This window comes from Teleopsis dalmanni, chromosome 2 (genome assembly GCF_002237135.1).
Source record: "Teleopsis dalmanni isolate 2A chromosome 2, ASM223713v2, whole genome shotgun sequence".
Classification (NCBI taxonomy): Eukaryota; Metazoa; Arthropoda; class Insecta; order Diptera; family Diopsidae; genus Teleopsis; species Teleopsis dalmanni.
In genome coordinates this window covers 42,040,639-42,055,158 of record NC_051847.1, presented here as the reverse complement: position 1 = coordinate 42,055,158, position 14,520 = coordinate 42,040,639, and the positions used below count along the sequence as shown (strand labels likewise).

Here is a 14,520-nt window from a genome sequence, read left to right as displayed (position 1 = left end):
AAATTTTTTACAAATATTTAATTTCGTTAATTTGCTCTTAACAGTAAAAAAAATGATAAAAATTATCATTTAAAAAATTATGACAACAAATGCAACTGAATTACTCGCATGCAACATTGTTCATACTCGCATACAGCCTCCTCGCCTGTAATATCATAAGGCATAGGTGGATAGGTGGAAGTACGAGTCGAGTATATAATGAACGCATGAAGTGAATGTGTTAATCCGTGCGTACTTGTGATTTAATTATGTTGTCATTTATAGCAATTAAAAAATACCGTGTCACTGCGTGGAAATCATAATTTTCGCCTACATTTACTATGCATAATGTTGTGCCACATATCGAGGGCATATTTCATATAAATCATTTATTATCGACATTTTATGCGTACATAAATTTTTAATGCTGATTTAATGATGCTTATGATCCTTATTCGGATATTGCTGCCAGAGCTGCCAAAGTTGCCAGAGCTGCCAGAGCTGCTCCTGCTGCTGTCACATTAACATGTGAAATGCGCTTCTCTTGAAGGCATTAATGCTGTTTATATTATGTAGCAACATGAAATTAGTGATACTTGTAGTTGCAGGATGCATGTTACTGATAAACTGATAAATTGAACACTTGTATTTGTAATACACACTACACACTACACTCTACTGCATGTATTTTATGAGGATTACAGGCTGTACGAATATTTGCATTTATCCAGCCTACCAAACTGACAGTTCAATGGATCCTTTATTAAGTTGACGATTGTTATTAGTTTAAATGTTGGATGCATGAAATTCTGAAGCAGTTCAACAGGAAAACAGGAAGTGTTTATTTAATAACTATAATTCATTAAGATGAATGTATATATTGCATGCTGAATATTGTCACCGCTATATAGTCAACATAATAAGTATTTGAATTTATTTTAAACTTTAATAATTTTTCAATTTTATACTGAATCGCATTTAATCGTTATATTTTTAGAATAATTCTTATAGAATTAGAATTCTCCTCAGTTAGAAGATGACTTTCGAATTTGGATTATATTAATTTTTGTACTTTTGAATTAAAATATAATATTATAGTTTCTAATATAACCAAGCACAATACTACAAATATTAACCAAGCACAATACTACAAATATTAACCAAGCACAATTATAGAATACTACAAAGTATGTTAAGCGATTTTATTCAGATACTTCTTTTAGAAAATGTATTAAGTGTCGAACTAATATTGTGAATAAACAGAAGAACATAAATTTGATTAATTACAACTATCTATCAGTGAATTACTACTATTTTCTATTAATAGACACTCAAAATCAAATGAAACTATTTTCTTAATGGAAATTATTGTTTTAATAGAAAGGTTTTTGGACACTAGTAAACCACAACAACAAAATTTTATTATTTTTTAATTAATTGAATTGCCAAAAACCTATCATTAGCACACAAACTTTGATAAGAAAATGTTCAAAAAAATTAATGAGGTGTATTAAAGTTTCATTCATAACATAATAATTTAGATAGAATACTTTTCGTTAAACTCAGCTAAAGAAAAAACCGAATAGAATAGTACAATAATAATTCAATTTAAATTATAAGAAAGTTTTTTATGGAATTCTTCTTTACTTCTCAGATATTGGCGTTGCACATGCAACAGCAAACTGGCAATAAAACAAAAATATCTTAGCATAGCCAAGTAACACTGTGCTGACGATTCCTGCTGTTTAATTTGGAAAAAAAACCTGCCAGTCAACTACTTCAATTAAGATGGAACCTGTTTAGTACTACAGTATGGGTGCATAATAGGGAGGCGTACTATAAGACTACGTCTTCTCTATAATGACCTTTGTCGTGACTGAGGACGAGGAGAAAACTGTGTTTGATCTCATGTGTCAGTGCCTTTAGCTAGGAGATGATCAAAATTTTTGGGGGCCCCTTTTCTTTTCAAATTGACTGAACTGTCATCTTGAAATATTAAGCACTTTGCCAGATTCATATAATTGTCAGGTTGACTAACCTTTACCTAATGGGGGAGTCGTTACCTTATTCGGCGTTAGTCGTATACAGACCTTCTTGTCTATTCTGTGCTATTCCTATGGTATAACAACGGACCATTATTTGAGCTCAAGTGTACTTTCTTAGTAGACAAGATCGTCACTCCAACCCAATCCAACCCTTACAAATGTTTCTTTAATCCAGATATAAGAGCCGGTTAATAATTAATGCGAGTTAGATAATTTTAACAAATATTCACAGCATTATGCTGAAAAGTAGTTCTTGTTGACATACTAGTGAAGAATTAACTTGTGAAGATTTTTTCGCTGAAATTTAAAGAGTGTGGTTTTTATAACTGCCACGATCAGTTTTCTTTGAAAACTTGGTAGTGTACACATTGAAGCATAATATATACGCTACGTATAATGGCTTCATTCCATTCATATTGTATTCGTTCTGTTTCCAATATTTTATTTAAAATAAAGTTTTTGATACAAAAACTAGATATTCATACCTAATGATAATATCGAACACAAATAACTCATTTAGAATTATTTACTAGTTTTTAATAAGTACTTGAGTTAATTATCTTTATATTAGCTTAACAATATTAGCTCATATTAATTTATAACATACTTTATTACTAATAAAACAGTTTTTTTGACCTTTCCGTATTATGTGAAAGCAATGAATCGAATTTTAAAAATTTATTCTGACGTATTTTCTAAACTTGATCAACAACATTTTTTTTTGGCGGTACTGATAAGTTGGGTTTCGGAAGGGGCTATTAATTCAATCAAATTTTTTTCTAATATTTGGTTATAAATATTTATATTTAATAATGCATATCAATTATGAACGTATGAATTTTAATAGTTCATATAAAAATAAACACACTTAAAATCAAAACTTATCACAAATCGAAAAAAGGTAGGGTTCTTAATTACCTTAATAAAGTAATAATAAAAGTAATTAAGTTTTTTATGAAATCTAATTTTTGGCATTGCTGTTATGAAGCTAGTTTTTTATCAGTAAAAAAACTAACAAGCATATATCAATTTAGAATTAATTGCATATTATACATTTTTTAACAGTTTCAGTATAATTTTACAAATCAGTATAAATATGCATATTATACATTCATATATTTATAAATTATACATTTTTGAATAAAAAAAAAAAAATTTATTTGTTTATGATCTAAGCTCACTACAATGAAAATAAACTGTACAGAAAATGTTAACAGAGAATTATGGAAATCCCAGAAAGGGGATTTTCAATAACAGTACAAATGGTTTTTCTTCTACTCATGTAACCGCAGTTGATGTTGAATATTTCTGTACTTGTAAGTTCTATTTAATGAGGCAGTATCCAATAGCGGTTGGAGAATTTAACTCAAAGACTTTCGATAATAATATATATAAAAATGAGATATAAATAACATAACATTGTACCTTTTTTCAAATTGCTGTTCTTTCTCTCTTCAACTGTGTTACTGTTGCTTTTTATTAAATGTTAAACAACGACTGAGTTTGTTTTTTAAACGAAATTGTTGTCATTGCTGAAGATTGAAATTACTTTCAGTTAATTTCTAACCTTCAATACTAACACTTTGTTTTAATAAATTGTTAAAGAATATGTTTACTTGGAAAAATTTTGAAATTTAATAAATAAATACATTAATTATCCAAAATCCGAAAAAAAATTTCTTCGCTATAAGTTTAAGAATTAGTTACATTCCTAATAATGACTACCACGGAAAAAGTTACAAATATTGAGGTATTTAATTAAAATATCTATGAAATTTTTATATATAAATATACAAAATAAAATTAAGAATTAGTTACTGTATTCTTAATAATGACTATTATGGAAAAAGTTACAAATATTGTGGCATTTAATTTAATATCTGTGATATTGTTATATAAATTAATACGAGTAAATAAAACTTAATAATTTTAATAATATTAAAAAAAGTATGACTTATAAAGTGAAAGTGTTTGATATATCTTCAAAAAATCAATTAATTAACCAAAATCAAATAATTATTCCTATGCTCTCAATAGTGAAATGACGTATATATTAATTTTCAGAACAATTCTTTACTTTCATCTCAATTAAAATAGAAGTGATGTTAGATAAAAATTTTTAAAATAAATTGTATGTTTGTATTATTAATATTTGAGTCTCTTTTCCTATATAACAATCAATATTTTTAAGAATAAAATTTTTTCAAATAATTTCACTGATGAATATAAGTTCATTAGCATGTTAAGTTCAATATTTTATCTTCAGTATGCATCCAAATACTCTTTTTTAAAATAATTTAAATTACAATTTCTATTTTAATAAACTAAAAATATAGTTTAACCAACGAGCTTCAAAATTTAATTATAGTAACTAATAATTATGGTGATTAATTTATTTTTAAATATCATAAATTATTAGTCGACTAATAATTTTGTGTGATGAGATTTTAGTAAGTCACGAAAAAAAACCGGTTCTGGCTTTGTGCGCTATGTGATTCAGATACTTAGTGAATGCAAAATGTATTTCCTATTAATTTTACTATCGCCGACCTTCAAACGATTAAATATACAACAAATTGTAATTTAAATATCTTAAGTGTGTACTTGCATTTTACAGTATCTTAATTAAGAACGGCTTGGACTAGACTTTTGAGTTGTATATACACAGCTGCAATTTTTTTTAAGATTACAGTTAAATTATTAGTGCTTACCAATGTACAGTGACGTACTAAGGCAATAATGTTAAATGTATCTTAGATACAATTATTAAAAAAAGTGTCTAACGGCGGAGAAGGGAAATATTTTGAAGGGGGACATTTTGTGAACAAATATTTTATAATATAAATCTTTCAATTCGAGATTTTAAATAAAAAAAAATATAGTAAAAACTATATTTTTAAAATATTTTTTATTTTTAAAAATGTTTTATAAGCCTCTAACTAATGAAATTCATTTTCTTGTTGTAATATTCCTACTAAAGCTAGATTTCTATGACTAGCATGTACTAATGTGAAAGCGCATATAATAAAGTCACCTATTGTAAGCAATTTTTTCTGCTACTCTATGTACCGACATAGAGAGCTTAGAAGTAGACGAGACTTCCCAGTCACATTCTCTGTGACTGCCCAGACTTGATCTGGGCCAGGAAGAGGTCACTGAGTCGAGAACTGCTCTCCCCTTCTGACATTAGGAGGTAGCTAACGACCGACATTCTGGCTTTCATGTAGAAGGCGGAATACCTTCTGTTGGGTTAGGGTCTGTTGCAGCACAAAAGATCAACCATGGTCTCAGTGCACCACTCCGTTGGGAGCTGCTATCATAGTTTAGTTCTCCAGATATTGAGGCATCTTGTCATAACCTTTATTCTATCTATTATTACAGTTTTTTTAGTTCGCTTCTATCTATTCTTCTTATACAAAAAATTGTAAAAAGGGTATACAAGGTTTGTCAAGATTTTTTGAATATCTTGAATAAAACATCACAGACTTCATGAAATATTATATATATATTTTACAAACAGTTTCAGTTTTTGAGCTGTTCGAATAAAAATTTGCATACAAACTCTGTTGCATTCATTGAACGCTAATCATAAGTTGAATTAGCGAAAATCGGACAACTATATTCTATAGTTGACATATAAACTGAACAATTGAAAATTAGTTTTATCACTTATCAATAAAGATATTCAAATGAAATTTGGAGCAGGAAGTACTTATCTTTATATGAAAAATTATACAAATATATATATGAAAATACGTTCCACATAAAGTCTGAAATCTGTGTGAGGAAAATCTTTTATTATCTAATGTATGTACTTTAAATTCGGAACTTAAGTATATTTAAAAAAATATAACGATCTTAAAATACTATTAAAATGAAAAAAGTTGTCTTATATTTTTCTGATGTACGTACAATTTGAAACTTTAGCATAATTAAAAAAACACATGGATCAAAAATACTATTAACACTTATGCAAGTTGTTGCTTTGAGATGAAACAACAGGAGAAGAAGTATCAACTAAGCAAAAACAAACACAGCCCAGAATGCAAATAACAAATTTACAACAGCAACAATGTTGTTTAATAAAAATTGATTTCTATAAATGAAATTCATTTAAGTTGATGTAGAGAAACCGAACCCCAGTTAAAGAACGTAGTAGCTTATTATGGTTTTGAAAGATAATTAAAAGTGCATAGGAAAACAATTAAATAAAAAAATCAATTATATTAATCTATTAAGTGAAATGGTTTGAATTATTCAAGCGGTGTGAAGTCGTACCCCAGAACTTTATCTTTATATATGCCACTGGGTAAATTCATCAATACATATAAAAAATTAAAAATAAAAATATTGTAAACTAATTATTAATTTGAAACTTGTAACTACTTGACTGAAAGATAGAACAATAATAAATATTTTCTGCAATTTGTAATTAGAACATTGGCAATGGCTCATTTAATTACTTTACTAACTGAAGTTGATGTTGTTTATATTTATTCTTACGGCAAGCTCTCTTTTTACTTTAAAAGATAATATTAATTAATATTAATTATAATATTCAGTTCTCAAGATGTTATTGAGACTGCAAAGCTGCTGAATATTAAATTGATAAAAAATGTCACTGCTCTTATTTATCATATAAGAGCGTATAGTATATAATTTATGGATATATAATATTTATATATAATATATATATCATTATGAATAATAGGTGATAAATAACAATCAATATTAATTTATAAATAAATTATGCACACATATAGGACATGATTTATGCAGATACTGTATTTATCGCTCGTGTATAGAGGAGAGGTAAATCTGATTTCGAATACTTCTCATGTATATAATACTTTATCGTTCTGTATTAATATACATATCTCTATAACAAATAAATTTCGAAATAGATCTTGTCAAACACTGTCACTCCATCTCTTCCTCGGTCTTTCTTTTCTTCTCGCTGTTCTAACTTCACTCTTGAAGATTCTGGCTGTCTCTTGATATTTCTGGTATTCGCTGCCAATTATCTATTTATTTATGAGTTATTAATTGTTGCTGACATGTCAGGATCGCTATGGAGATCATTATTTTGTATGTAGTATGAGGCATTTATAATGTCCCGAAATACTTTGTTTTGGAATTGGATAGTACTCGTATTTTATGGTTTGATTCAATTACTGAGGTTGATAGAAATTGTTTTGTGCAAAAGTATTACAGGATGAAATCTAATGTTCTTTAATGATATATTGTATCTTATTTTATCTTTCTTTAAATGTATTGAAATTTAAATATTTTGAAGATCAAAGGGAGTTCCGCTCTACTCATTCTATTCAGTTACGCCACTGCTGATACAATTTCCCAGATTAGAATGTCATAATCTTAATTAATAATGAGTAAATACACAAATAGCGCTATTTTTTCAAAGAAAAACACAATGAAACGTTAAATTTTTTAAGTTAGATAAATTCATAATTTTTGGTAATCTTCGTTGATATATAAAAATTTAATCTATATAATATATGAAATATATATATATTATCCAAACAATTCTAAACTTTTTTACTCATTAGTAATTATAACTTTGTCTAAAGCTTTCAGATAAAAATGAAGACAAAGAGACGAGAGAACGTCCAAATTGGTCAAATGGTGTTGAATTTCTTATGTCGTGCATATCCATGTCGGTTGGATTGGGTAACATATGGAGATTTCCCTTTACCGCATATGAAAATGGAGGCGGTGCTTTCCTCATACCCTATATTGTTGTATTATTCGTTATTGGTAATTAAAAATATATAATATGTATTTTTAGAAAATTTTAATAACATTATTGGTTTAGGTAAACCCATGTATTATCTGGAAATGATTTTGGGACAATTTACTAGTAAGGGATCGGTAAAAATTTGGTCCATGTGTCCAATGTTTTTAGGTATGTATATTAATGATTTTGTTTAGTTAGTAATATTAATGATTGTTAATATTTTTATTGATGCATATTAATTTTATTTTTATAACAGGTGTCGGATATGGACAGGCTTTTGCAACCATTTGCATTATTACTTATTATTCATCACTTATTGCACTCACTTTATATTATATGGTTATGTCGTGTCAAACAGATTTACCTTGGGCATATTGTCGTGAAGAATGGGGAGAGGGTTGTGTAGACTCTAAACCAAATAGTGACCAAATAAAACCAAACTCTTCTGTTTCATTGCGGAGTAGTTCTGAATTATATTTTTTGTGAGTATTAAAGTGAAGATTTTTTACTTCAATCTTTATAAAAATATATGTGTACGTATTTAATCGAGGAAGTAAAATTATTTCTTATCAACTTTTATTTCTTACTTTTTTTATTTTTTGTTTTAGAAAAGAGGTTGTACATGAAAAACTTGACATAACGGATGGTCTGGGAATTCCCGATTGGAAATTAACGATTTCATTATTTGTCTCCTGGGTTGTTATATTTTTGGTTATTATGCGTGGTGTCAAAAGCACCGGCAAAGTGGCTTACTTTCTAGCATTATTTCCATATGTTGTTTTAGTAACATTGTTAATAAGAGGCGTTACATTGGAGGGAGCAGTTGATGGTATCATATTTTTCTTAAAACCCGAATGGGCCGAACTATTAAATCCTAAAGTAAAAACATTTTATTTTAAAATATATAAGAAAGAATAAATAAAGTGATCATTTTATCAGGTTTGGAAGGAAGCAGTTGTGCAGTGTTTCTTTTCTTTAGCTGTTGGACTTGGACCAATTGTCATGTTTTCATCATATAATCGATTTGATCATAGTATATATAGGTAAATAAAAAATATTATTATTGTGTAAGTTTAACAGCACTCACATTATTCATTTTCTAGAGATGCTATGATTGTCACCAGCTTGGATACAGTTACAAGTTTATTAGCTGGAATAACTATTTTTAGTATACTTGGAAATTTGGCACATAATTTGAATAAGTCGAGCATAAAAGAGGTTGTACAAAGTGGTACAGGCTTAGCTTTTATTTCGTATCCAGATGCAATTGCCAAATTTGAATCCGTACCACAATTATTTGCTGTGCTTTTTTTCTTTATGCTATTTACTTTGGGAGTTGGCTCTATTGTTGCACTTCAAAGCACTATCGTTACAATAATCTGTGATCAATTCAAATCAATAAAATATTGGAAAGTAGCACTGATAACTTCTATTTGCGGATTTTTATTAGGTTTAGTATACGTCACTCCAGTAAGTCAAACAATATCTCTGAAAATGATATATTTTATATATGAATTCTTTAATTATTTTCAGGGTGGTCAATGGATACTGAATTTAGTTGATTTTTATGGTGGCACTTATGTTGTTTTTGTTTTAGCAATTTTGGAAATGGTTGGAATTGCTTGGATTTATGGTACACTGAGCTATTAAATTGTTTAAGTAATTAATTGTTTTAATATATACTAATTCTAGGTTTACAAAATCTATGTGATGATATAGAATTTATGACAAATAGAAAAGTGACAGTCTATTGGCGTATATGTTGGGCATTTTTAACACCAGTGCTAATGGCTTTCATATTTATATATTCCATGGTAACAATTAAGCCACTTACGTATAGTGGTGAGGAATATCCTACTGCTGGAAATGGTACTAAAACATTTTTATTGATATTTCATTATAATATTATATATGTTTGTGTGTATATGTATAATTTCAAATTTCAGTCGCTGGATGGCTTCTATTTATAATTGGACTTTCACAGTTTCCTTTGTGGGGCATTTGGTATTTGTGGACGCATTACGATAATAATTTATTAAACGTATGTTGTTTTTTATTATATTTAATTTATTCAATTATATTTATTATTTTATAAATATTTATTTCAATAGACATTACGAAAAAATATTAAGCCGAGCAGTAAATGGGGTCCCAATGCTGTAGAAAATAAAAATAACTGGATTGCAAATAAGCTAGTTTTGAAAGAGGAACGCAATAGGCAGCAGCAGAGTAATAAACTTGGATTCTTTCGTCAAAAAGTATATAATTTGTTTGGTTTATCGAATTAAAATACTTACTATAGAGTAATACATATATTAGAGCACTTTGGTTAAGTTAGAAATTAAGTTAAAAGTATTTATTTAGTTTAAAATACAATTTATTCTTTATAACAATGACAGTATTGTATATGCAGTTCTAATAAGATAAAATTCCTTTATCTCAATAAATTTAACTGCTTATAAAAATGTTTAAGTTAACTTAATTTTCTTCAAAAGAAAAAAATGTTTGCTAAAATAATTTAGCAAAAATAAGTTAAATGTTAAAATTGTTGTTTATATATTATTTTTTAATAATTGTATAAATAAAAGAATTTACTCTTATATTTACTCAATTGTGTTTGCTTGTTGTAAATTATGTATCATAAATTTCATACTGACAGTAATTATGCATTGAACATACAACACCTTGTATCTTAAGAATATAGGTGAGCGAACTTTACCTTAACCCACATTCATATTGACTGAATGCTTATTTTGTTATTAATTTTGAGTTACTTTGTCATCATATGTGTTCGAATTAAAAAATTAATTTGTTTTTAATTAAATGTCATATTTTTATTACATTGGTAGACAATATTTATCTACAAGTTCATTTCATGTATGAAACGTGAATAAACAACAGTTCAAAAGCCTAGAACTTCTCATGCCTTTTATCTAAAAAAATATTGAATTTTAAAGAATATGAAATTACAGTGTAGAGAACATACAGTATTAAAGATATATATAGATACTAGGCGTGTAGCGATAAGTTAACCAAATAACGTGAACAATTAAAATTAAACAATAAAATGTGAAAACAATTAAGAAATGATTTTATGTTTTACGATTTTGTGCCAAATTTTTGTTATTATGTCTTCCGAGAACACATTCTAATAAATTAAAAAAGAGCCAATTACAGAAAATTATAGATAAGAGTTAATAATTTAAAACATTTTGTTTATATATCAAGTATTACAAATCTAAATTGCTTATACAATACGGCATGGTTAAGAAATGAGGAAAAGTTAGAAAAAATAATCAAAATATTTTATCTTTATCCAGCAGCGTAAAATTGGAATATATGTACCTTTAGTCAGTTGCTGATAACTCTGGTATTCATCCGTCGATTTGTTTTACCAATACCTTGATTTCTTCTTTAAAATGAGATATATATAAAAGTAACCAGAAACTGAACATAATTTCATGGTTTCAATTTTTTCAATGTGATTTTTTCAAGTTTTATTTCATCCCCATATATAACATTGACTTTTCTTATGTATATTTATACCAATAATACCTAATCTACTGAACTCGATATGTGGCCTAACGTGTTAAGCTTATACACAGGCAAAAGTTTGATAGATGTCCAAACATTTTGGACATATAGAAAACATATTAAACTTTCAAGATTGAGCTGTTTATTTTGAAATAATATTATTAATAGTTAGTTAATTTTATTCCAACTATGTATATAAATGGTATAAGTTCACGATTCATTTTTTCATTTCATGTTTCATTAAACTTTGTGATTAAAGATAATACTAATAGTATAAAATAGTTCAAAGTTTATTCAGCAGAGCTTATTTTGATAAAGTGTTTTATAAAGAGATACAAAACTACCTCCTTTTTACGTATGTTTTCAATATTTTTATTTTGACATACTTCTGCGAAAAACTAGGAAAAATACTGTTGAGAAGACGAACAAAATTAATTTAATGACAAGGAATTTTTTCTGTCAAGATTGTATTATAATGAAATAATTATATATAAGTATTATACTAATTATAACATAATACATATCTTTTTATTATACAAAATATGTGCCGGATCATTTTTATTTTATCGTCATCATGTCATCATGTATTGTCATGTCGTTTTTATTATAATTTGATCTGTTGTTATTTTTGTTGTGATTTGAGTTAGTGCTATTGCGCACTTTTACTCTTTTCTGGCTTATCCCTGCCATGCAGAAGGACACACGTTATATTCCTTCATATTCTTTCATATTGAACACTATGTAGCACAGAAGAGACGTCAAATTATTTCAAAAACTTCAAAAAGAGTATTAAAGAGTACATATGAATATGATGGTGGTTGGGGCAGAAAGCTCGAAGGGGCAGCACAAAGTTATATAAATATAATTAGAGTATTATAATACTAATAGTAATAATAATACTTAAGGCACTGATTGTCTCTTCAATTAGTTTAGATATGATCAGAATCAAGTGTCGGCATCGACTATCTTATCATTTGTATTTCAATTTAAATCAATTGAAATAAAATAAAGTGTATGTAACAAAATATAATACAAATTAAGTAAAATAATAATTTTTTTTCATATTTTGACTTTTTCTAAAAATTATTTTAAATTCTTTAAGTATTCTTGAAAGCTGTAAAATATTTAAAAATGCTTTTAGCAAAAACCTCGGGTCCTCGTAATATCACCACTTAACGTTCATGCTAAACAATTATTGCGGAATTTAGCGTTAAACTGCTTTTGTATAAAATTCATTCAATTTCCGAGTCAACAACCGAAAATGTGATTTACATAAAGAAATGCAAACAAAGCGAAATTTCGTTATTTCACTGAATTTTACACTAAACACACACCCATTTTTATGAAAGTAAATAATCCGAATGATTTTCATATGCATTTAAATGGAAGTTTTAAATTTCCACTTTCCCGGAGCAGCAAGAAAATATCGAAACAGACTGAAATGCAAAGTAAATTTTCCATTATGAAAATTCTAATCCGTTCGCTACTCCAACCCACTTTCAATGTGAACTGCTGCAGCAAATCTGCATTTCCTTCTGGCAACATTTGCTTTCCAAATTTTTGAAACAATTTAACTTTAACTTTGCAAAATTCTCAGTTATGACAACGTTACCGAAATATCTTCAGTTTCGGTTTTCGGTTTTTGGTTTTTTCTGCACATCAACCAAAGTAATAAGCAACTTTTGCAGGCAACTAATTTGCCTTCACAGAAAATTTCAAACGCAACGCATCGCAACGCAACGCATATACGTAAAGGCGTAAGGACATGCAACTTCATTTTGAAGAATTCAAAATGCAGAAAATTTTGATGCGTGCGTTTTAATGTGTAAACGGAAATATGTGTGCGTTTAATAGTTTTTATTAACTTTTAGGAATTTCAATGTTCTTCAATCTTCTCTTGAACTAATTTTCATTTGAAATTTTGCCGAAGGATCTTTATTCAAGCTCTGTTGACGCATACTCCTTCTGTACGTAGAATGCGTCATCTTTTGTGCAATTACTTTTGAAAATAAAGACATTTTGTGAACTCATTGAGAAGTAATTAGGCATATAAGGTATACACTATATAAGATAATTAGTTTAAGAAGTTTTTGTTAAAAGTAATAAATTAGGAACTTTTATAATCATTCTCGTTTCTTTACCAACTTCATAGTTTTAATTCCTCAAAAATAGTTGATTTAAAAGTATGTTCTAATTAAAACTTATGTAGAATAAGCTTTCTTATATATAGAGAAAAAAATTTTGCATAGAAATTCTAATTTTTGAAAGTCTCGATTTTCATTTAAGTTCATGTAGTATTTCATGTAATGCTTCACCATTAAAAATGTTTATGCAGTGGTTTTTGAAGATTTCTCTTAACGAAACGGTTCATTTATTCGCCAAATTTTTGCTTGTACCATTTAGTTTCTGCAAGCATTTTACATTTTAGGTCTTGTTAAATGACACTTTAACTGTTGTTTACTTAACAGTATAAAATATATACAAGAATTAAGTTGAACATTGGCTGTATGCATAAACAAAATGACTTACTATGTTATTAAATTAAGTATAATTTGCGAGGGAAACTTATACGCAATACATATTTATATTTAATATTCATATTCAATGTATAATTTAATTACTTTAATAAATGATTATTAAGTTGAGGGTTTTATACTATTATCTGTAGATCTATTGTGTTCCTATTCCACAAGGATGAAAGTATATTCAGATAAGAATTAGTTGTTGTTGTTGTAACCCGTTAAGACCTGTTTATGAAATCTCTTTGAGAGATATTGAACGGCACTTGGTGTTCGGGATTAACGAGTGGCTCCGGAACGTTGACCCAGCCGTTCAAAGAACCGGTACTGAGCCGGTAGAACTGAGCTCAGATGTAGATATATAGACTAACAAAGCTGTCAATACTTATTTGTTAACTAGAAAGAACTGTTAAGATTGGTTTTGGATTAAGAATTGCCCTTTCACAAACAGTTTATATTCTTAAAAACTTTTCAGTCTTATGAAAAGAGTTAATGCACAATCTTTTGGAAACTATTTCATTATCGTTTAATCTCTAATGACAAGATGATAATTAACTCTATCATAATTTAATAAATCTTAGCTTAGAACATAGTCTCCCAGTTTAACCGTTAAGACAATGAGAGATCATTATTTGTTTTGTTGCATTATTGAATATCTTCTTCAAATGTCCATTTAATATGAATCCTT

At 27.7% G+C, this 14,520-nt stretch overlaps 1 protein-coding gene across 1 annotated transcript; it reads left to right on the top strand.

Annotated features, from left to right (window-relative positions):
* Nucleotides 1–3,649: 3,649 nt before the first annotated feature.
* On the top strand, nt 3,650–10,213 carry LOC119684712 (sodium-dependent nutrient amino acid transporter 1). Its single transcript, XM_038098810.1, has 11 exons — nt 3,650–3,774; nt 7,613–7,799; nt 7,858–7,947; nt 8,036–8,261; nt 8,388–8,658; nt 8,719–8,822; nt 8,883–9,249; nt 9,313–9,412; nt 9,472–9,648; nt 9,726–9,820; nt 9,891–10,213. Exons 1-11 carry the CDS (start codon nt 3,742–3,744, stop codon nt 10,065–10,067), a joined length of 1,827 nt encoding a protein of 608 aa, XP_037954738.1. The 5' UTR covers nt 3,650–3,741; the 3' UTR covers nt 10,068–10,213.
* The last annotated feature ends 4,307 nt before the right edge of the window (nt 10,214–14,520 follow it).

Bases quoted from the DNA above. Each gene is read 5' to 3' on its own strand.
- LOC119684712 (XM_038098810.1), top strand. From the start codon at position 3,742: ATGACTACCACGGAAAAAGTTACAAATATTGAG. The intron at 8,823-8,882 runs GTAAATAAAAAA...TTCATTTTCTAG, and splicing joins TTTGATCATAGTATATATAG to AGATGCTATGATTGTCACCA. The intron at 9,821-9,890 runs GTATGTTGTTTT...TTATTTCAATAG, and splicing joins ACGATAATAATTTATTAAAC to ACATTACGAAAAAATATTAA.